Source organism: Coturnix japonica, chromosome Z (assembly GCF_054131305.1).
Source record: "Coturnix japonica strain WE chromosome Z, WE-NBRP24, whole genome shotgun sequence".
NCBI lineage: Eukaryota > Metazoa > Chordata > Aves > Galliformes > Phasianidae > Coturnix > Coturnix japonica.
Window position 1 is genome coordinate 30,356,587 of NC_140702.1, and position 24,120 is coordinate 30,380,706.

At 40.5% G+C, this 24,120-nt stretch overlaps 1 protein-coding gene across 2 annotated transcripts in view; it reads right to left on the reverse strand.

Annotated features, from left to right (window-relative positions):
• Nucleotides 1-214: 214 nt before the first annotated feature.
• Nucleotides 215-24,120, reverse strand: part of KCMF1 (potassium channel modulatory factor 1) — a 51,931-nt gene continuing 28,025 nt past the window's right edge. The window contains exons 3-7 of one of the 2 annotated variants that reach the window (XM_015849529.3): nt 14,627-14,766; nt 8,296-8,397; nt 6,267-6,444; nt 1,799-2,081; nt 215-861 (exon numbers count right to left, since the gene is read on the reverse strand). In XM_015849529.3, coding sequence (XP_015705015.1) covers nt 600-861; nt 1,799-2,081; nt 6,267-6,444; nt 8,296-8,397; nt 14,627-14,766 — 965 coding nt within the window. In that variant the 3' untranslated portion in view covers nt 215-599. Of the gene's footprint in view, nt 862-1,798; nt 2,082-3,926; nt 4,042-6,266; nt 6,445-8,295; nt 8,398-14,626; nt 14,767-24,120 lie in introns of those variants that run through there. The other variant, XM_085528275.1, reaches the window with a different exon arrangement.

Here is a 24,120-nt window from a genome sequence, read left to right on the forward strand (position 1 = left end):
CCAACCTGTGCGGGAGCAGCACGTCAGATGCCATTCGGTCGGGTATTATTCAAAAGCTACTTTGCGGCTGCGGACCGCGCTTAACCTTTTCGTTGGGTAACCTCTGAATGATGGGACAGCTTTGGGTTTTATAGTTTTACTTCCTTGTATTTAAAATCTTTAAATGACAAGGTCACTAAAACTCATGCACGCTGCAAAAAACGTCATGCAGTAGTTAAGGTAAACCATCCAAGCATTTTTTATTCATTAATATTCATAAATACACACAGCAGCTTCATTAGAGATTTTTCATTTTTGTGTTGTTTTTTTTTCCTCTTCAGTTTGAATGTGGAGTATTAGGAGAGCCTTTTGCATGTCAAGGTACAGGACACAGAGCCTTTTGCTCCGCACCGCAACCTACATTTACCTGCTAGAAGTAAAAATTAGTTAAGTGGAAATGATTATCATATATATCTTTTCTCTCTTTCTTTTTAATGTACACAACGTAACAAGAGTGACAGACCTGAAATTACAATCACCAAAACAAACCCAAGATAGTTGTTGTCCACTTTCATTGGCAAATACAGCACAGAGGACATTGTCTGCAAAGTGGGATGTCATCAAAGAGGAGGTGGAGGAGGCTCGTTTCCTTTATTACTCTCTTTTAAATTTAGGTTTTCTAAAGCAACATCTAGAGGCATAATATCTACACAGCCCATAGCACCAAAATCGGCAATCTCCCCCCTCTCATCCTCATCTGAGGAGGAACTTTCTTCTTGCATCAAAGTGGACAGTAGAAGCTCTTGAACAAACAGGCTGCGGTCCGCCCGCTCGCTTTCCATTGACTGACGCTCTGCTTCTGACATCTTCGGATCATTCAACCTGTATGGCAGCAGGAAAAGGAGACAGGCAGTCGGTGAGAGCCCGCTCCTCTGACAGCACTTCGACACGTGCTGTAGGGCCTCAGAACCCCATCCCTCAGGACACCACTGCTGGCCTTCCCTACACGCACAGCTCTGCACAACTCTGGCAAACAACCCCCTGCCCCGTCACTACAACAGCCTTCACCAGAACGCAGCCTGAAGATGAAGGGAAATACAAAACTACACACAAGGGTCCCTGCTACTTAAGGGAGTCTTTTAGGGAGGGTTGATGGCATTTCCTACATAGCTGTTAGGGGCCAGGTCAACTCCTAGGTTTACAGAATACATCACTCTGTGTGTGCTACCTATGGATTCCCACCCAACAATACAATATTCACCGTCCAAACAAAGCAGACTACGTTAAGCAATTTGATGAGGGATCTGGCAGAAGTCCCCTATCTGGGGTAGCTTAAGGAGCCAGAACTTAAAACTAGCCTTCTTTTTAAGGCCTGCAGAAATCCATACTCACACCTAACTGCTTAAATACATTCACCTCTTAAATACATTCCCAGGTGCAGAAAGAAAATACACAATGCAGCTTTGAGACTGTCTCTCCTTTCTGCAACTTTTAGGGCAATAAAGGACACTTTGGCAGCCAGCTCCCAAAGTTGGCTTTCCAACAGCAGAGTAATTACCTCCACGTCACCTACGAACTGCTCCTCTTGGATATCAAATTACTAGTAGAAATGCCCATTACACAAGTTCTAATGACAATTTGACACCTTCAAACACAAACACCCAATTGCAAATAAAAACAAGTGGAAAACCCCCAAGCATGTTTCTTACAATCACAGAGTTCCACTGTAATAGTTTCACTGTACTCTGACTCCAGCAGGACCAAGAAAGAGTGAAATGGTAAGAGAGAGACACTGAAGTAAGTAGACAGAACAAGTCACCTTGTAAGAAGAAACTGGGAATTCTGGATAGTCTGCTGACTGTTTTCCGTGTTAGATGTGTTGGTTGTTGTTGCAGATTGTGTAATAGTGGCGTTGACATTGATCGTGTTGGTGCGTCTAGTTGCATTGCGTGCAGTCTCCAGTTGTTGTCTCGCTGCTTGTGCATGTTGTCGTTCCAACTGCAGTTGCATCTGCAGCTGCTGTAACTGAGAAGCAGAAGGGCTAGAGGAATTGATCTGTCCTCCTGCAGAACGCCTCACGCCTGATAACTGAGATAAAAGCTCTGCCAGAGAAGAGAAAAGTTTCTGTGATGAAATATCTTAAGTGAGTATTACACAACAGAATGAATACACCCTGAGTTCCAGGGCATCAATTCTTTTCTTTTTCAATCAATGGAAACAAAGTACAAATTATGTCAGAAAGCTCATGAAACTCTCCTAGAAAGTCTCAGCATTCAGTGTTTCAAAGCACAAGGAAGATATGGAAGATGTGGATTTGTTAAACAGGAGAGCCAATCTACACAGAATGCCTGAGAAATTTTGTCTTCTGAAGCTTCACATCACAACACAGCAACTGACTGGGAAAATACTTCATTTTGGCTTTTCTTCTCAACAAACATGCCCCTAAAACACAGATTTTACCATCCCAACAACCCAGAGGGAAGATGCGCTCTGCAAAAGAAATACCATGCCATCACTTACACCATTTAGTAAAAATTACTTTGTTATGAAAGCTTATTCAAGATCTGCCTCACAAAGCCACTGCCTACTTCTCCCAAAGTGCAGGGAAGGCCCAGCAATTAAGGAGTACAACTGTAAGTCTTCCCTTCAGTGGTGGGATGTTTGTAGCAAATACCCACAGATTACTCTCAGATTGAAACCAGCAGTAATTTACCACTCAGGGTGGAGGGTCACCGCAGAATCTCTCAGGTGTTTCTTTGCTATAACTGACGTAAGGGCACAGGACGGGCGAGGGGCAATACTGTCACTTTCTCCATGCTACAGGGTTATCATTGGTGTGTAAACCCATAACAGCTTTCCTTCCATAAATAAATACTAATAAAACAATAATGCTCTTAAATAAGTCCTTCATGGGAGGACTACAGAAAAAATGCAGTTGTTTTCTATGTCAGAACCTGAAGATGGCCAAGTTTTGCTTTTCATTTTTGTTTCTATTAGTGTCACAAAAAGAAAATGTGAGAATGTGGCAGATGCTCTAAGTTTCATTATTTTCAAACAGAAAACTTCTAGTCATCTTCTCTGCTCATCATTTCACTGAAAAAAGAAGACATATCAAACTATCAGACAATAAATAGATCAATTTATTCTCACTTTAAAATAAGCATGTTTAATAGCTAGCAATACTTGGAAGATGAGAGCTTGAGATAAAGGCTTGGTAAGCGATGATGACCCAGCAAACAACTGAACCTTGAAAGCAAAAACACGGTGTTGACTGGAAAAAGTTCAGAATAATATCATTTCATCCTGCTGAGGTTACTGACAAGCATCAGCAGACACTCCACATTTATCTGGACTGAGCTACGAGGGCTGCCCCAAAAGTAATGCCTCCTATTCTGTCACTCCACAATGTCAGAGGGCAGATGTTGGCAGCAGAGGTTGAACCTGCCCAGCTGTATTCCATTAAGTTTTGTTCTGGATGACAGATGACAGCAGAGGGGCAGTGTGACACAATGGTGTCTGACATAGAAGTGTGGCTGAAGCAAAAGGTGTGTCACTGAATTCTTCCACATGGGAAAAAACAGCACCCACTGACATGAACTGACACTTTCTCTTGGAAAGAGTCCAGTGGAGGGCCACAAAGATGGTGGAGGGCCCGGAGCATCTCCCCTGTGAAGAAAGGCTACGTGAACTGCATGTGTTTAGCCTTGAGAAAAGAAGGCTGAGCGAGGATCTGATCCAGGTCTATAAATATCTGAGGTGTTGGGGGCAAAGCGGAGAGACCAGACTCTTTTCAGCCACAGGACAAGGGGAAACAGCCAGAAACTGGAGCATAGGAAGCTCTGTACAAATGTGTGCAAAAACTTGTTTACAGTGAGGGCAATGGAGCATTGGAATAGGCTGCCCAGGGGATTGTGGAGTCTCTTCTTCAGGAGATAGTCAACACCCACCTGGACGCCCACCTGTGTGACCTGGTGTAGGGAACCTGCTCTGGACTCTATCTCTGGAGGTTCCTTCCAACCCCTGAGATTTTGAGATTCTGTGATTCTTCTGGACTTCCTGGAACTGGAACAAACCATCAGCTCTGAACACTAAATTGCAACACTGACTAAGCTGAAGGCCAGAATATCCAGAGTCACATCAGAGAATAGACAGCCTTTGTTCTGCAACACAGTACCGCCAGGCACAAAAGCACTTCCAAGGCCACAGAGCACATTTCGAATCTCGGCTGGATTGCCCTACAACACCCACAGTACAGTCCAAATTTGTCCCTCTTTGACTTCCATCTGTTAAGGCCAATGAGAGACTGACTGTGGAGGCAACATTTTCTTACCAACAGCACTGTGACAGAAGCTGAGAAACACTGGATCATATCCACTGGTGTAGATTTTTAATGAGCACAGCATGCAGGCTCTTGCTTATTATTGAAATGCATAGCTATCAGTGGTGACTATGCTGAAAAAAAAATATGCTTTGTAGCTGAAATTTTGTTCTGTTAAATAGTGTTATCATGCTCTTTATTTGTCACAGTTTCATTAAATAAGTGGGCTGCATTACTTTCACAGCAATATACACTCCAAGAGGTCTTGCATTCCAAGATCACAGAGTAATGATATACAAACATCCCCCCTTCTTGGATGAACTCTAGTTCTTCTCAGATCCTTCAGGGACCTCACAAAATCATATAACGGTCCAGAATGAAAGGGACCTCAACGATAACATCCAACTTTTCATGGGAAAAGGGAGTCTAGATAAGATTACGTAGCACCCTATCCCCTACCATCTTGAAAATAGATTCAGACACATCCCTGAAGAGCCTGTCCCAGTGACTGATGGCTCCCTCTGCAAAAATTTATTTTTTTCTTATATCAAGATTAAAACTCCCCTGGTGCATCCTGTTCTTGCTGGCCCCTGTTCTTCCACATGGCTCCTTGAGAAGAGAGCCTCTGTCTTCTTTGTAGCTGTCCCTCGAGTACTGGAATACTGTGATGATGTGCTCTGAGCCCTCCCTCCTCTGGGGACCAAAGACCTAGCTACTTCAGTCTTTCCTCATACAACAATTTTTCCAGCACTCTGATCATCTTCACAGCCTTCCTTTGGATCCTCTCTTTTTGAGCTGTGGAAACCAGGAGTGCGCAAGAGTATTCCAGGTAAGACCTGGCAAGTCCTAAGTGAGATGATCGCATCTGTCTCTCTGCTACTAATGTCCTGGCAAATGCTGCTCAGGATTCAGTTTGCCATTCTTGCTGCAGTGGTGCCCACATTCACTGATTCAGTTTTGTGCCCGCCAGGACTCTCTCAGCAGGGCTACTCCCAGCCATGCAGATGCAAGACTGTATCGGGCTCTTTGGTCATGGTCATGGCATCCTAGATGCAGGACATCGTCCATCTCAAGACCCATCCTGGTATTTCAGCAAACATGTTGAGAGTGCCTTCTATCCCATTATGCAGATGATTTATGAAAGCTGAATAGCACAGGGTTCAGTATTGATCCCCGAGTGATCTCATGTGTGATAGGATATAGCCAGAGTAAAGGACATTGATCACCACTCTCTGAGCATGATCTCATTCAACTTTCCATCTTTTGCCAGGATGCTCTTTCAGGTCCCAGAGAGCCAGGAGACTACTAGAACCAGTAGAATGTAGGCCAGGAGATTACATTTAAGCAGACACATCTCCCCTTTCAGGTGTAATGGTTAATTAATCTGGATGGCTACCTCTGAAAATGTCATAATCTTGAAGCAGGAAGTTCCAGTTAACACATTTATGCTTACTCAACATCTGAAGGTAGATTATGACAGTTCTGATGTTTCCTTGACACAGGCATGGTCAAAAGTCTGCTTTTTGTAAAGCCTGAATGCAATTCAAATGTGTTTTCAATGTCTGTTTATAATATTCATGTAATTTCACCTTCAGAGTACACAGCTTGTACAAAAACAAATTGAGACAGAAAATCTTGTCCATAAACACCTTCATACTCACAACAAATCAGGATGATATAGACTAAAGTAGTTAATAGAAGCTGGACACAATCACAGTTAAAGTAAACACCACATGTAAATAAAAGTTTTAGGAATACAGCTTGCACTCTAGAATTAAAAGAACCATCTATCAGAGCAGTGACTTCAGATTCAGAAGACCACTGAAAACTGTTCATCAACACACAGCCACTCACACTTGCACATATCATGATTGCAGTTTCAGCACAACAAAAAGCAAAGCAAGCACTATCACACTGGATTTTGCTCCCTTTGCATATGGAGGGTAAAATCCGCAGGTACAGCTCTTACCAGCTATAGGATCCATGGCTTCTCTATTGCTTGGAGAATATGAACTCTGAGAAGATGAAAGCCCTCCAGGGGAACTGCTAGTAAAGTGCACGTTTGATCTACGTGCACGAGGGCCCCCCAATCCCCGACCTGGGTGAAACATTCGACGTACATGCCGAACACCACTGGATTCATCATAATGAACAAGTTAAGAAAACAGAACTACTTGGTATTGGTTATTAAATGACTAGAATACTTGCTGCGTAAAATACTCCAGAGTACACTGTTCCTAAATGAAAGCTTCAACTTCTAGAGCATAGCTGAGATGTGCTGTAGTTATAATGCAAGCTGGACATGCAGGCATGCACTCAATACAAGCAGAGCTGTGTACAGTAAACTCCTCACATTCTTTGGCTTTTTACTATATCTAAGAAACATCAAGACTGATTTGTTTTTTTTTAAATCCATGTTTTCTACCAAATAATCTGAAAACTTATCACACCTCTTGCCAGACTTCTTAGACACAGGTTTTATTCCCCCTTCCTCATTCTTACATACTAAAAATAAAGGTCTTATTGCCATTCCTACCAGAAGTAGATGGCAATTACTGCATTCCTTTCAACTTCTAGACTTCAAGCAACTTGATACCAGAATTTTCAGCACTTCAGATCTTAAAATTTTGCATGTTTCTAGAATATTCAGCACTTTTATCACACCCCTTCACTTCATCTTTTTTTTTTTTAGACAAACGCCATAAATTCTATGAATTATGTCTGTCATTTCCTCATTTCCCCTGCCTTGCCATCTCAAGTTTCAAGTCATATTTTTTTTTTATAAGCTCTCAAACTACAGCAAAAAATTATTTAAAGAATATTTTTGTCAGAAAGTTAATACACATTTCCAAAACAGTCCAGAATTCGCTTCATTTTGAAAATCAGTGGTACAATTAACTCTTGAAAATGAAATAGTGTACTTTGAATTTTATTGTTACTAAGATTTTAGCTTAGATCCTCTTGCTTGGCCAGAGCTACCACACTCCACACTGGCTCCTTCTGACCACTGACAGTCCTGCTTCTATCCACAAAACTAGGGATGGTTGCTCTTCTGCAGCTCTGCAGTGTGCTTTGAATTACTCCTTTACAGAAACAGCAAACACTCTAACTCCTTTACATTGATCCTGACTCTAAACCATGATGAACACTAACAAGCTGAAAGGTAATCAAACACAATCATAAGTGAAATGCAGTCATTTCCATAAAATCCTTCTGCTTTTTTTTTTTTTTTTTTCCTCACTTTAAAATATTTCAAACAAACAAAAAAAGATGTTGCCAGAGTGGCATGCTTATTTGTTTAATGAGATGGCACAGAAAAAATTCAGAGATAATTTACTGTAGGTACTGTACATAAGCTGCAGGCCATTTAATTAAAAAAAAATATGAATCAACTAGCCCTAGAAAGTTACCCCTTTAATAAGAATAAAAAGCAAGTTTCAGTTCTTCAGCCACCAAATGTACATAATCTGCATAATCTGCAGCTAAGATAACTGAAAGACAGCCCTTTGTTTCCCATGTTATCTGAAAGCTTTCCTAGACATTACAGAAATGTCAGTAGGCAATAGTATTGAAGCCTTCTGAAGCAGGTACACAAGCTTATAAACATTTATCAAAAAACAGCTAAGCTCAAACCATCCTCAGATCACTGTCACTGTGTCACAAATAATTACTACTCAACAGATACATGAAAAAGGCCTTGAAGCTAACAATAAGGCAGGATAAACCGGAGTGCCAGTAGTAAACACTTTGGTGTCAACATTCCTTAAACGTTTCTGCTGCTAGGGTAAAAAGCACTGTCAAACACACATGCAGTTCATTCATAATTTGAATATTGTTTTTAAAACCAGAAGAATAACCTTTAAGTCTGGAAAACTGTCTTCTAGCAACTCAAGCTGCAGGGAAATGAGAGGTATAGGTATCTGAATACTAAAACCAAAACAAGTAATCATGACTACTCAATGAAGAAATCTAGACTGCAACATCTTAGGAAAGGATATTAAATCTCTAGGAGCTCTGTGTTCCAGTGTAAGATGAGCTGCAAAGTCATCTGTGACGTGATTAGGATCCCCTCCAGGTAATGCTGCACATATTGGACAAATCTGAAATGACAAAGAGGGAAAAAAATACTTTATACAAAGCAGAACTCATGTCACTACTGGGAAAAAAATAAAAGAATTCAAGAAAATATGTTAATATCTATTTCTTTTATGACTTTAGTAATACCACAGAAATCAGATTTTGCATAAATTCAGTTTTTGTATGCTAATACTGTCTCAACTGATACAGTGATTACAAAGGCCTACTATATGCCTGCTTGTTATTCATCCCAGAGGAAGAACTGCAGGAAGCAGAATGAAACCACACAAGCATTTGCTCAAGTATCAAAATGAGACACACCCAGGCAGTACATAACTGTAAGGTTTGGAAAAGAGACTGATCTCCATATCCCTACACAAAAGGATTTCAGGAGAAAATACCACTTCCTTTATTAGTTAATGTGTGTTTCAGCTTAAAAACACAGACAGAGGTAAGCAATACCATTAACCTCACAACTGTGACTCCACAAACACCTTGAGATGCACTCCAGCAATTTTGAAGACTGATCTTAAAGTCTTACAGATTTCAGACTAAAAACACCTGCAGCCCAGAAAACTTTCCCCAAAGCAGTAAATACTTATATTAACAACACTTTGATGGTTAAATACAGCTACTATCCATGAATTTCACTCATACTTATACATACATTATTGCCTGTGGATCTCAGACTGTGCACGTTATGAATAACAATATATAGGTTGCTCCAAAAAGTAATGTACAATAACACTATTTGACAGCAAATCTCAGCTATAAAACAGTATCTTCAAAAGTCACCAACATTAGCTGTGCATTTTCGCCAGCAATAAACAAGAGCCTGAAAATCTATACTAGTGGATACGATCCACCTCTTTTCAGCTGCTGTCACTGTGCTGTTGGTAAGAAAATGTTGCCTCCACTGTTCATTGGCCTCAACAGATTGAAGTCAAAAAGGGACAAATTTGGACTATACTGCGGGTGTTGTAGGGCAGTCCAGCCAGAACTGACAATGTGCTCTGTGGTCCTGAAACTGCTTTAGGGCCTGGTGTTACTGTGTTGCAGAACAAAGGCTGTCTATTTCCTGACGTGACTCTGGATGTTCTGGCCTTCAGCTTAGTCAGTGTTGCAATTTAGTGTTCAGTGCTGATGGTTTGTTCCAGTTCCATGAAGTCCAGAAGGATAAGCCCTTTGTTATCCCAAACAACAGCATGCATTACTTCACCTGCTGAGGGCTGCATCTTGAGCATTCTTTTTGATGGGAAACTCACTCCATGGACTGCCGTTTTGACTCAGGCCCACAATGGTGACACCACATCCCATCACCAAGAAATGATGCAATGCAGGAAACAGTCATCTTCAGCCTCGTATTGGTGTAGTAGATCCTGACTTGTTCCTTCTGTTCCCCTATGAGCTGCCATGGGACCCACCTGCTGCAGACTTTGTGATATTCCAATGTGCCACCACTGCCTACAATGTGCTGAGACTGATATTCAGCTCTGTACACAGCTCCCTTGTTGTAACCCGCTGACTCACGGGGATGAGCTGGCTGAGACAGTTCTCATTTTATGGCGTGACAGCTGTGCACAGTCACTGCTGAAACATACCATGACTCGCTGCGTCCATACCACTGTTTGATCTGTACAAATGTCCACCAAGTATGGATGGATGAATATCAGTGGGCGCTGTTTTATCCCCACATGGAGGAATTCAGTGACACATCTTTTGCTTCATCGGTACTTCCAAGTCAGACACCACTGTGTCAGACTGCCCCTCTGCTGCCATCTGTCACACAGCAGCAACATGTAATGGAATACTGGTGGGAAGGTTCAACCTCTCCTGCTGTACCACCATCTGCCCCCTGACACTGTGGGTCAACATAATAAAATAGGAGGTATTACTTTCAGAGCAGCCCTCGCGTAATATTACACACATCTGAAATACTTGTATGGAGGTGAGGATGATGTCTTAAACATGTTCGCTGCACATTCTCAGCTGCTTCTGACAGTAGCTTATATCTTCAATGACTACAATCAAGGAGATCTCATGCAGAAACTTTGGCCTTTTAAAAGGCTCTTGCTACAACATCTTCCCCCATTCATTTTCCTCATTATCTGTGTTTCTTCACAGGACCATTTCTCAGGTTTTTCGTCACTACAGATGCAATGCAAGCAGACACAATGCAGAGCAATGGACATTACAGAATGTGAGGGAAGACAAAACTACCAGCACTGCAGAGGGTCTGCTTAAGAGTTACCCATTTTAGATGTCAGAAAATAGCTTAACAGAAGCAGAATGAAGTGTTTAAGATGGACTACAACTTCAAGATGAAAAAAAGCCAAGATGTATTTCTCTACTCTATTTTAACTTCTAAAAACCATCTGAGGGCTTTTAGCCGGACTAAGGCTAACAACTTTGCTTTTACTGATTAAGTTTGATACTAGCCATAAATTCACCATAACTTACATGTTTTTAAAGTTACAAATAAGCTGCTTAATCTTCAAACAAGAACACAGTTCAAATCAAGCAAACGTCATCTTCACGGTACTCTTTTTTTCAAGCTACCTTTAATTAGAATCCCAACATGGAACGAGGGAATAATCATGAAAATAGATTTTAAAAAGCAATGCAAAGTTCTCCACATGTAACAGAATGGGGTCTTGGTGAAAAACAAATATTTCCCTGAAAACAGAGACCTCTCAGAAAAACATCATATAACAGAAAGTTCTGGAGAACAATGAAATAAATGTTCTCAAGGGAACTTAGCAGCCTAAACCTAATTCCAAACATGTACGAAATTTCAAGAACTCTCTCACTAGGAAAATATACTACAGCACTGTTGTACACTAAGAAAAATTCAGTTAGGCATTAGCTTTGGCAAAATACCCACAAGTTACTACACAGACAGAAGCATTGTTGATTAAGTGTGACACAGCTGAAAGTTGTTGCTAATAGAACCTGTTTAGTTTTCATAGGAGAAAAATACAATTCAGGATAACAGGTTTATAATTACATTCTTAATGTAAGAGGCTATTTTTTAACAATCTTTTTAAAAATGAAGTCAGTGTTGCTCTGAATCATGTCTGAAAGATGACTGTCGAGTCCTTTAACAATTAGGAATTAATCCTAATATCTGCTAGCTTCTAGAAATGTTATTCTACTATTACTGCCTCCTTATTTACATGTAAGGCATAAAACTACTCTGATCTTACAGAAATCCTGTCACTAAATGGAAGACACTAAAATCTTCAAGAATGAAGCAGAAGATAATCTGAAAGGTTTCACGACTGCAATAAAAGCTCGAGTCAGCTTAATCAGCAATATATTTAGGCCTTAAAGCCCCAAAGCTCATGGTCTGAACTGAGCTGCTGCCTTGCCAAATGTGACAAACCTGATGAAGAGTGACATAAAGTAGAAAATCTATCTTTATTCTGAAATGAGATTCATATGACATTCAACGTAGTTTCCAAATTTCTGAGTTTGTTTACAACACGAGAAGACTTATAGCAGAGTGCTGCATCATTCATTATGTTAGGCTGAACTGAAACCCAGCACCAACAGTATAATTACACTGATATCCATATTCTTTGGCACTTGCCCTATAAAATTTATCCTTACTTTTGCACTGGTGAAGAAATACCAGTAATTACTGAGATTTTAGTTTTCACCAATATCACCAATTTTTCTTTTTAGCATGAAACCTTAAGGATCTCAGTCAGTCTGAACCTTTCAACTCCTCGCACAGACACCAGTCTAGTTTTTTTATTCAAGTACCCACCATTAAACAATCCTTCAGGATTACACTGCCAAACTCATCCTGTTCACAAGTACCTAATTTTGCTACATTTACCACTGGCAAATACTGAGCAAAATCACCCCTCTTATCTTCAACAGCCCAAATACAAAAATGGTCAAATTCACATGTCAGAACTATTAACGGTACTTTTTTCTCCACCTCCAGTGGACTAGAATTCACAGAATCACAGAATGACCCGGGTTTGAAGGGACCTCAAGGATCATGTAGTTCCAACCCCCCTGCCTAGCAGGGCCACCAAACATACACATTTACTAGATCAGGTTGCCCAGGGCCCCGTCCAACCTTGAACACCTCCAAGGACGGGGCATCCACAGCCTCCCTGGGCAGCTTGTTCCAGGGCCTAACCACTCTCCTAGTGAAGAACTTCCCCCTAACATCCAACCTAAATCTTCCCTCTTTCAACTTAAAACCATTTCCCCTAGTCCTGCTATTGTCAGCCCTTTCGAAGAGTTTACTCCCCTCCTGGGAGTAAGTTCCCTTCAGGTACTGAAAGGCTGCAATGAGGTCACCCCGTAACCTTCTCTTCTCTAGGCTGAACAAGCCCAACTCCCTCAGCCTGTCCTCATAGGGGAGGTGCTCCAGCCCCCTGATCATCTTCGTGGCCCTCCTCTGGACCCTTTCCAAAATCTCCATGTCTTTTTTACAATGAGGGCTCCACACCTGGACACAGTACTCCAGATGGGGCGCAAAAGAGCCAAGTAGAGAGGGACAATCACCTCCCTATCCCTGCTGACCACCCCTCTCCTGATGGAGCCCAGGATCCCATTTGCTTTCTGAGCTGCCAGAGTGCACTGCTGGCTCATGTTGAGTCTTTCGTCCATCAGGAATTCTTTGACTTATTCTTGTAGAAAGACAGGTAAGGAATAAAGAGTGACCACAAGCCAAAAAAAACAAAAAAAAAAAAAAAAAAACCAAAACAACAAAACAATCCATCCCTGGAGACTTGCCTAAGGTTTCAGGTAGAGTTCACCTTTCAACAGCAAAACCTACTGCAATTACTAAAAGGACAAGATGTAAGCAAAAACAGCTGCTTGGATGCCCAGGATAACACGATTTGATTATCTTAAGACTTTTTCATTAGTCATGTTATTATCTTTCACTATCAAGCACTCAAAGCAGCCTTACATCTTCTCCACACTAAACTTTCAGAATACTTGGCACAAACATATGCAGTCACTAAAGGATTAAGATACTGTCTTTTATTATTATTTGAATCAGGATAAAAATTTTGTTTTTGCAGGCTCACAAAAATCAAAGGCTCATTTTAATACATACAGTTTTTTCAGAAATCAGTAGGCTTTACAGACTGGCTTCTAGAAGCTGCAGCTGCAAAGGAGGACACGGCAAATTAAAAAACCCAGGATGTGGATACAGTGTTATGAAAATACCACTGACATCAAGTGGTGCAAACTAGAACTGCAATACAGACTCATGGAAAAAAAAAAGTCATCCCAGTGTGAATCTCCAATTGATGGTATGTTTGAAAGGTGGAGCATTTAAGAAAAAAAATCTGTATTACTAAAATTACAAGTGTATCAGTAAGGCAACTTACAGTTCTGCAGTGCCACTGACAGAAGTAAACTGATTCACTTATCTTTTCAAGAAAGATTAGAGCTTCAAAACTATCAAGTTACCTCCCCTAGCACTCCTTCATTCAAGATTCTTAACAGGCTTGAAAAGAAGGGTTCATTTTCTTCAAAAGAATTCCTTGGAAAGTAAACAAATAACCAGGAGATCAGAACAGAGAACCCTATGAGTAATTACTTCACAGTGTTTTACGAATGAGTAATCCACTTTAAGCAATCAAGTATTTTTAGGAATCCACGAAAAAAAAAGTCAACTATACAAGAGCACTTCGGAAGTCATTCTGTTAGCCTTGCTTCACCTACTCTGAAAGGCAGTTGGGAAAGTAGGAACTAATACAACATTAACACCCAAAAAGGTACTTTAAAGAAGTGTGTTTTAACTGGTAGAACAGTAGACACCATTAAAGAGATGGAGAACACATCCGTTCCCTTCCTGCTCCCTTGAGAACAAGTCACAGAAGAATTACAGCTTCTGCTGCATACAGAATGTAATTACAGTAACAAAAGACTGCCATAACTATGGTCTTACCCAACACCGTAAACTCATTTAGCAATTGCACACTGGTTGTAAAAAGGAAGCACAGTCACAAGAATGCTTTAAATGTTGTTCTACAGCTAAAGCTCCCAAAAGCAGCAACCTTTACATCACAGTAACCAAGCAGCAACCATAAAAGTAAAAAGGAAGCTCATTATCTGAGAATAACCCCCACCCCCCCAAAAAATGTTATCTTGAAGTGCAACTTCCTCTAAAGCATTTAAAAGAACTCATGCTTCAAGAAAAACACTGCACCCGTTTTCCTGAATATTCTATTTAATGAATTTCCACCACAATTAAAGAGTTCTGATGCTTCTTACCACTTCTGTTGATGTTTCCGCGTGCTCAGAAGTAACGTGTTCTTGAAGAGTTGTTTCTGTGTGACCCATTTTCCCACAATAAGGACAAGTGAAAGACTGTGGCTGCTCTACAGAGAAAGCTTCTCCACCATAGTACAAATCTGGAACACAAAATATTTAAATAGACGTTACTTCACAGTATTTCAGTCAATTACTTCGTTCACTTAAATATTTCTTTATGTACTTGAATATAATATCAGCAGCAAATTAATCTGGAATTTAACTGAGATTTCTATATTAATCCTCCACAAAAGCCATACACTTATATTCAAGAAGCCTTCAATTACTGATGACAAAACAGTCAGGATACAATTCCTTAATATAATTTCCTAATAGTCAGTAGTAGCAAAGAGTCCTGGCTGCTGCTGCCGACAAATCTTCACTTTTCCATCACTCCTGCTGTCCTCAGTACAACATCACTAGGATATTTTTAAATCACAAGTTTAGTTTTAAATTCAGAAGTCCTCAGTGACATCAATATTTGTGCCACAACAAAGCAACTGTTCAGTAGTAAGAACTTCTAGAAATATTTTAATATAGAAATTATACAAGAAAGAAATCTAACTACGTGTTGATGTCAAGCACTGATGAAAGCACATACTTTCAAACTGCTAAACAGCTCTCCATACAAATTATGCAATAAATAATGCTTTTCCTCTCTCCTCCTCTGCAGAAGTTAACGTATTTCACAGGAAACATGAACAAACTTCAGATCCACATCAAGATTAGAAAACACATCTTTCTTGAGCAATTTGTTTAAAATTTATTTACTAGCATCTTTCTAGGACTTTATCATAAATAAGTGGAAGACTTTCAGAGAATTATGAATATTGTTCTATAAGTTTAAAAAAGGCTAAATCTGTAGAGCTAGAAGAACATATCCTGCATCTCAAGACAATATCAATCTAGTGTATTAGGAATATTTCCTTCTGGGGACATAAGTCACCACTTCCAAAGGTTTATTTCATCTTCTGCTAGTGAGCTGTTTTTAGGAAATGATGAGGAAGAGAAGCATTTTCATTTCTGTAGCCATACAAAAGATAATGTTGATGCTAAAAATACATGTACCTACAGTCTATTACATTAGCAGACATTACCTAAGTTATGAGAGCTAACACTCCAAAACCAACACAGGAAAACAAGTTTTAATAACATGCCAGCATACAGTTAAAGATACAGGATGAACAAAGCTGTTCAGATAGAGCACACCACAGGACCGAGTTTATATTCAGTAGGTCCTTTTTCCTCTTACTTTGAAAAAGGGCTTCCAGAGATTTGAGAGTAAGAAATTCAAGTCGCCTTTTTCAAGAGGTATGGTAAAGTATACCAAGCAGATGAGAAGCTACACCAAAACAGAAACACTTCACATGCTGGATATAGGTTAATTCATTCCCAAGAGCAAGTGGCAGAAACCTACGTCCAACCATCCAGAGCAGAAAGCTCCCTTCCTGAATGATGAATCAACCATCTTTACAGAACATGCAGTAAGAAGTCACACAATAATCAACACAGTTCCAAGACTGAGGTGTTACAGACAATGTATCAGATACAGCACAGAAGACACAAATAATTCAGTGAACAAGGGATGGAGGCCCGGATGCTACTTCAGTAAATACATTTAACTGAGAACTCTTAAGAAAGTTTCCCCAGTGGTCACATTCAGACTCCTATTCCAGTGCTGCTAAAAACAAGAGTAGATGTATTAAAAATAACCACTATGCTGCAGCATAATGAAATATGAAGGATTTAAATATGCCGTTGTTTCAAAAGAAGAAAAAAAAAGGTTTCTTTAGAAAGTTCTGAAAAGTTGCTAAGTCGTCTCTGACTGGATCAACTGTATGCAAAGGGGAACAAATACACTTATAGAAGAATACATTCAAAAGGAAAAGACTCAAAGACGATTGCTAACTAATACAAACAAATACAAAAATGCTTCAGTGACAACTGGTGAAAAAATCCTCCATAATATTTTATTTGGGCAAATAAAAAGAGGCTGATTACACAAGTTGTTGCTGTATGTACTGATCTCTATGTAGTTACGAAGAATTCCAAATTTAACTCTATTTAATCTCTTCACAGGAAAACACTGTTCTCAAGGTAATCCAGCAATAACGTCAGCAAAGAAATCTGTATACCTGTATGAATAGCAAAAACACCATCAAACACAGACACTAGAAACAAGTGACTGTTCATTCAGTTGATCTTTTGATTTCCCTAAAGTATGAGTAGGAACCTCATCGTGATGACTAAATATTAAACTAATGATTGGAAAATGAAGAATTATTTTCTGCAGCAAACACATAGCACACACACGGGAACACTAAAGCTCTCTTCCTCTAAGGACCATTCCTAGCCAGGGAGTCTTACTCATATTTTCAAGTATTAGCAACTTTTTAATCAATTTGGATGTAACAAAACAACAACTGAAGACAGTAAGCTAAAAAAAAAGAAGCAAACATTGTTTAAAAGGCTTGTGTATCAAAGTAGCTTCTGTATCTCCAAAAAATTCCTCAAAATTACTAGGTGGTCTAAAACCCTCTATGTATTTTCAAGTAAAGGACTAAATAACATGGAGCCATTACCAATCTAAAGACAGTGAAGATTAGCACAAAGGTAAATATCTGTCTTACATAAGCTGTTAGCTCAGTACAGATGTCAAGAAACCCAACACTACATGCTGCTCTATCACAGAAAAGAGAAGCTTCACAAACATTGCCAAACTGTCTTCCTGGTCCTTGGTTTTTGAGAAAACCAAAAAAAGCCCTTATAATTAGAAGCAGTTTGGGGGAAAATGAGGGGGCTCCACAAATTACTGTTCTGATGCAATTGGCCCATCACCAATTACCATCCCACAAGAAATCTTTCAGATACTGCATTTTGACTATTTCCAAATGCTTTCCTACAAAAATGTCTGAGGACGTGGCCATCCTCTGGACCTCATCTCAGAAGAGCTGGGAAGTCAGGTAAGGCTGCTCAGTTAAAAAAACAAACCACACACAGATGAAATCACATTCCTAGAGAAAATTCATTACCCCACTGCTGATCAGTTAGGGGAAAAACATGAAGAGTAAGAGGACTGAACCATTGTCTAACAAGACAACCATACTTTATGAAGGTACAACTTCAAGCTAGACAATGTTTAAAAATTTTAGCTGCTCTTGAAGAAAATTAATTTTATGTAAAAAAAAATTGAGCAAAAATGAGCAGCTCTGTATTATCATCCCTCTACAGTTACAGACTACTTGTATTTAACACAGAGCTTTAACTAATACATTCAGAAACTTGGCAGGAGACTAGTAATGAAACAGAAGTACAATACGGTCCCTCAAATAAAAATCTGACTTTGATACAGATGATTCAAGACTATGTTTCACAGCAGCTTGTACTTGCTTTCTGCTTAAACATATTCCTTTACAGGGACACACATGTTTTTTGTATGAGCAACTTCATTTCAATTTGGTATATGCATATAAGTAAAAATACTTGTCTTAATTGTAGTGTGTTTACTTGAAATATTTTTGACAGTGCATTAAGAACATAAATGGTGTTAATACAACACATTAAAAATAATTACATGTTTCTATACTATTCATTAAGAAATTGTTATTCAAAATATTAGTCTTAAAATTGCTGTCTGTTCTCCTTTGCTACTTGTCTTCTGAGCAAAACCATTCTAAAGCTTGCCTGATACTCTGCTATAGACATGAAGAAGTTTTTAGGAGCACTCTGTTTATAAACTTTTACACCAAGGAAGGGACTGACACTAATCTTAACCAGCTTACTCTGAGCAGGCAGCGATTGACAGTGCTGCCAGGGCAGTTCTGGGAGCAGGCACTCAGCCTTGGCAAAGGAGAGCTGAGCAGGGCCAGCCATGCACTGGGGATCTGTGAACAGGGCGGAGGCTCCCTTCTGCACAGGCTCTGTGTGATGTCTGAGGCCTCCTGGTAGAGAAGTATCAAAAAACTAATGTGAGCTTGGCAATAGGCCATTATGCCAGGGCTGGAGCACTGCCCTGCAAGGAAAAGCAGCAGACCAGGACTAGTTCAGCCTGGAGCAGAGATGGATTTGGGGCACTTGCTGCCCCCAAGCCTACAAAGATTGGAATAAGCCAGCTTCTTCAATATGGAACACTACTGAAGGACAATAGGTTATCAGAAAAATGTTTCCCCACCACACAGTCAAGCAGTGGAACAAGATATCGAAGAACAGAATACATTATATTGAGTTGTCAGGAAATTACAAAGATCACTGAATCCAAATGTCAAACTACTTTGACACTGACAGAGTCAAAAACATACCACTGAGAACATTCTCCGAATGCCTCTTACACTGACAGGAACAGAGCAACTGTCTTTCTAAGAAGCCTGTTCCAGTGTCATATTATCAGCAACAACGTTTTTCCTGATGTCTAGTCTGAACCTTTTCCAACAGCTTCAAACCACCTCCATCCTTGGAGGCAGAGGACTGGGCTAGGCCCTGATTAAGGTGATCTGACTGCACAGTCAACCCTGCTAACAGAATCGCAGAATAACAGAATGGTGTGAGTGGGCAGGCACCTTAAGCCCACCCAGTCCCAAATCTGTACATGGGCAGGGCTGCCCCCACCAGCTCAGGCTGCCCAGGGCTCCATCCAACCTGGCCCCAAGCACCCCAGGTATGGGGCACCCACAGCTTCTCTGGGCAGCCTGTGCCACTTCCTCACCACCCTGTCTGTGAAAGATTTCCCTCTAACACCTGACCTAAACCTCTCCTCTTCTAGTTTAAAACTGTTCTCACTTGTCCTATCACTATCCACCCAGGTAAAGAGTTGATTTCCCTCCTACTTATAAGATCCTTTTAAGTATGGGAAGACGGTACGAGGTCACTCTACAGCCTTCTGTTCTCCAGGCTGAACAAGCCCAGCTCGCACAGTCTGTTTTCACAGGAGATGTGCTCCAGTTCTCTTACAATCTTTGTGGCCTCCTATGGAGCCAATCCAACAGCATTACATCTTTCCTGGGCTGGGGACTCCAGGCCTGAATGCAGAACTCCAGATGGGGACTCAATAAAGTACGCATGGACAATTCCCTTCCCCTTCCTGCTGCCACCTCTTTTGATGCACCCTAGATACAGTTGGCCTTCCAGGGATGCAAGTGCACATTTAGGCTCACATCAAGGCTTTTATCTACCAGGCAACCCAAATCCCTCTGAGCAGGGTGGCTTTCAATTACCTCTTCTCCCAGTCTGTAGGTTTCTTACAACAGAAGGCTGGACCACAGACACAGTTCTTTCTGAACAGAATTAGCTCTGATTGGTGCTATGACAAAGTGATGCAGTCATAAAGCTGTACAGGTACAGCTGTACATCTAGATTCCAGTATTCCGGAAATCATAAATGCTGTCCCTCCCTACAGGTTGGAGGGACCTACTTCCAACTGTTAATATCTTCGCTCAGCTCACTGGAACTCTCCCATTTCACTACAAATGACTGCAGAGCAATAATCACACTTGCTAGAAAAAAAAGCCAACTGAAGTTAAATCTAAAAACAACTGACAACTCTTTCTTTGATAATGTGAGCTGCATCACTAAGACTAACAATCAAATCAAACTGGGATAATCAACAATGCTTATTAGGCACTTCTTAGGTTCCAACAGGTAGAGAGGGTCCAAATTAATACAGACAGAAAAGAAAAATTAAATTTTGGACAGGGCAGAGGAAATGCATGCTTGCACACATGTGTGTCCAGCAAGATGGCTGAAGAATTTGACATAAGAAAACTGGCAGAAGGAATGGGGTTCACCAACCCAACAGAAGGCTCAAAGTATATCTAATATCAGCCTTTTATGAAAGAAATGCCTCCTATTTTATTATGCTGGCCCATAACAACAGAGACAGATGATGGAGGTATGGCAGTAGAGGTTGAACCTTCCCAAATATCACCATTACATTTTGCCACTGCTGTTGATGTCAGCAGAGGGGCAGTCTGACACAATGGCATCTGACAAGCAAGTGAATATGAAGCGAAGTTACATAACTACATTTCCTCCATGTACAAAAAAAAGGCAACAGCTGACTTGATGAACATATCTGACGACCAACAATGGACATAAACACAATGAGGTAGTGGGTGTTGCATTTCAGAAGTGATGACAGTAGGTTATCTTCCCTAGGCTCTCGTTCATTGCTGATGAAGACACTGCTAATAGTGAAGACCGTAAAGAATGAGCGCTCTGTAGTTGAGAATTTGCTTGGAGAGGGGCAGTCTGACAGAATGGCATGCGAATGCAGATGAAGCAAAGACATGTCACTGAATTCTTCCGAAAAGAAAAAAGGCACTGACATTCATAGATGCCTGCTTAACGTTTATGGAGATCAAACAATGGACACAAGCATAGGGAGGCAGTAGATGGTACATTTCAGCAGTGGTGACAGCAGATCATCTTCACTGCTGCAGATTTTTGAGAGCGTGGCATGCAGAGTCTTGTTCATCTCTAATTTTCATAGCTAGTAGTGGTGACTATGTTGAAAAATAACATTTTGTAGCTGAGAATGTCCTCTAACAGTGTTATTGTACTCTTTGTATCTGTTGTAGTTTCCATGGAAATAAATAGGAGGCAATACTTTTGGAGTTACCTAAAGGTAGTTCCAGAGGAAATGAAGTTACTTTACTGACAGTAAAAGCCTGCAGGGATGAGATGCTTCAGGAGGAAGCTCCACATGGATAAAGCTCCACATGGATAAAGCTCCACATGGATAAAGCTCCACATGGATAAAGCTCCACATGGATAAAGCTCCACATGGATAAAGCTCCACATGGATAAAGCTCCACATGGATAAAGCTCCACATGGATAAAGCTCCACATGGATAAAGCTCCACATGGATAAAGCTCCACATGGATAAAGCTCCACATGGATAAAGCTCCACATGGATAAAGCTCCACATGGATAAAGCTCCACATGGATAAAGCTCCACATGGATAAAGCTCCACATGGATAAAGCTCCACATGGATAAAGCTCCACATGGATAAAGCTCCACATGGATAAAGCTCCACATGGATAAAGCTCCACATGGATAAAGCTCCACATGGATAAAGCTCCACATGGATAAAGCTCCACATGGATAAAGCTCCACATGGATAAAGCTCCACATGGATAAAGCTCCACATGGATAAAGCTCCACATGGATAAAGCTCCACATGGATAAAGCTCCACATGGATAAAGCTCCACATGGATAAAGCTCCACATGGATAAAGCTCCACATGGATAAAGCTCCACATGGATAAAGCTCCACATGGATAAAGCTCCACATGGATAAAGCTCCACATGGATAAAGCTCCACATGGATAAAGCTCCACATGGATAAAGCTCCACATGGATAAAGCTCCACATGGATAAAGCTCCACATGGATAAAGCTCCACATGGATAAAGCTCCACATGGATAAAGCTCCACATGGATAAAGCTCCACATGGATAAAGCTCCACATGGATAAAGCTCCACATGGATAAAGCTCCACATGGATAAAGCTCCACATGGATAAAGCTCCACATGGATAAAAGTGGAAAAACAAAATAACAAGAAAAATAACTGCCAACTTACACTGTGAGCAATAAACATTGGGAAAGGTTCTCTGGAAGTGGTAAAAACTCACAGAAGGAAAACATTCTAGGCTTGGCGGAACAGTGCGTTTAAAGACCCTGTTGCCAACAGAATATTCAATCAGATGACATCCAGAGTCTTTTTTCAAACAAACTTAACTCTTCCACAACTCTGTGACTCAGCAAAACACACGTTTACTAGGTAGACCTTGTTCTAGCAGCTGAATACCACAGAAACCTTAAGTCTAATTCCAGTTAATCCAGTCAGAACTCACACTGCACATTAAGGTTCTCATCACTTAAAAAGCTCATTTGGCCCCAGACGTAGCCACAAAAGATGTCAAGGCCTTTTATGACACAAGCAGCAGAGGTAGAAACTGAAGATATGTTTATCTAGAACTTTTATTAAGGTAATATAAGAGGATTCTGGTGAGGTATTCTATCAACAGTTTGTATTACCTTGCCTTTACAACTGTCGTGTTAACATGGAAGGCACACACTTATCATAAAGCACCCTAACAGACTGAAGTTCTTTTTTTAGGAAAAAGAAAACCATAACATTTGCTGTGAACTTCTACGTTGTCCTTATAGTACCAACACTACAATGACCAACAGTACCTGGCAAACACCTGTTTTTAAACACAAACCTACTACAAGTTTTACTCTTTGATCTCTCAGAAATACATATGTTTATTTTATGCCTTAGAAGAAAAGCATCATATCAAACGTATTTTAAACTCTATCCATGTTATGGGATCATTTAACCTGTTTGTTAAAGAATAAAGTATCTTATAACAGAGACTCTGTAAAGAGTGGAGAACAATACCACAACTGTTTTGTACCTCATCCACCTTCCAAATTAGTACTAGCCCACACTTCTGACTTCTAAAAGACAGGTGTGCCAGTAGGATGGTTCAAGGCTGGTTGCCAGAAATCACCAGGCCTCCTTACTCATTTTCAGTGTTCTCACATGGGCTTCTATACTAGTTTCAAGTCCCCAGGGAAGTAAAACAAACAAACAAACACACAGTGACAACCAAAGCTCATTGAAGACACCTGGAGGAGCCCACTGTCTGCAAAACAATTGGCAACATTTTCTTTTCTTTTCTTTTTTTTTTTTTTTTTTTTCAATTTGCCTACAAAGCCTAAAAATTCACCAGAAGGTAAACAACGTTATTTTCCTCTATGGTGGAGCAATGCCAGATATGTAGAATTGGTCTATATGATTAACCATCCACTGTAAGCCTGAACTTGTTCACAGTTTTAAAAACAGTGTGCAGAACTACAGTTCTACAGTTCTATAGCTGTCTGCACATAGGCAGTGGGTGCCCATCTTTTTGGCACCAAAAGTAATGCCTATCTATTTTCATGGAAACTACAATATGCAGAGAACAGGGTAACACAATTTGATAGAGCACATTCTCAGCTTCAAACCGCTGCTTTTCAACATAGTGACCACCATTACCTATGGAAAATGAGTGATGAACAAGAGCCTGTGTGCCACAGTCGAAAAAACCTGCACCAGTGGAAGTGACCCACTGCCAAGGTCACCACCGCTGAAACATACCATATCTCCTACTCACTTACTGCACTCACATGCACTGTGTGCCCTCCATAAACATTCACCAAGCATCAATGAATGTCAGTGCGTGCTACTGTTTCCACAAGGAGGAATTCAGTGACGCACCTTTGCTTCATCTGCACTTCCATGTCAGCTGCTGTTCTGTCAGACTGCTCCTCTGCTGCCATTTGTCACATGGCAACAGCATGTAATGGAATACTGGTGGGAAGGCTCAACCTCTACTGCCACGTTTCCTGTACTTCATCCCTGTAAACAGTTCCTCACAGACATATGTAGTGTCTAAAAACTATGACA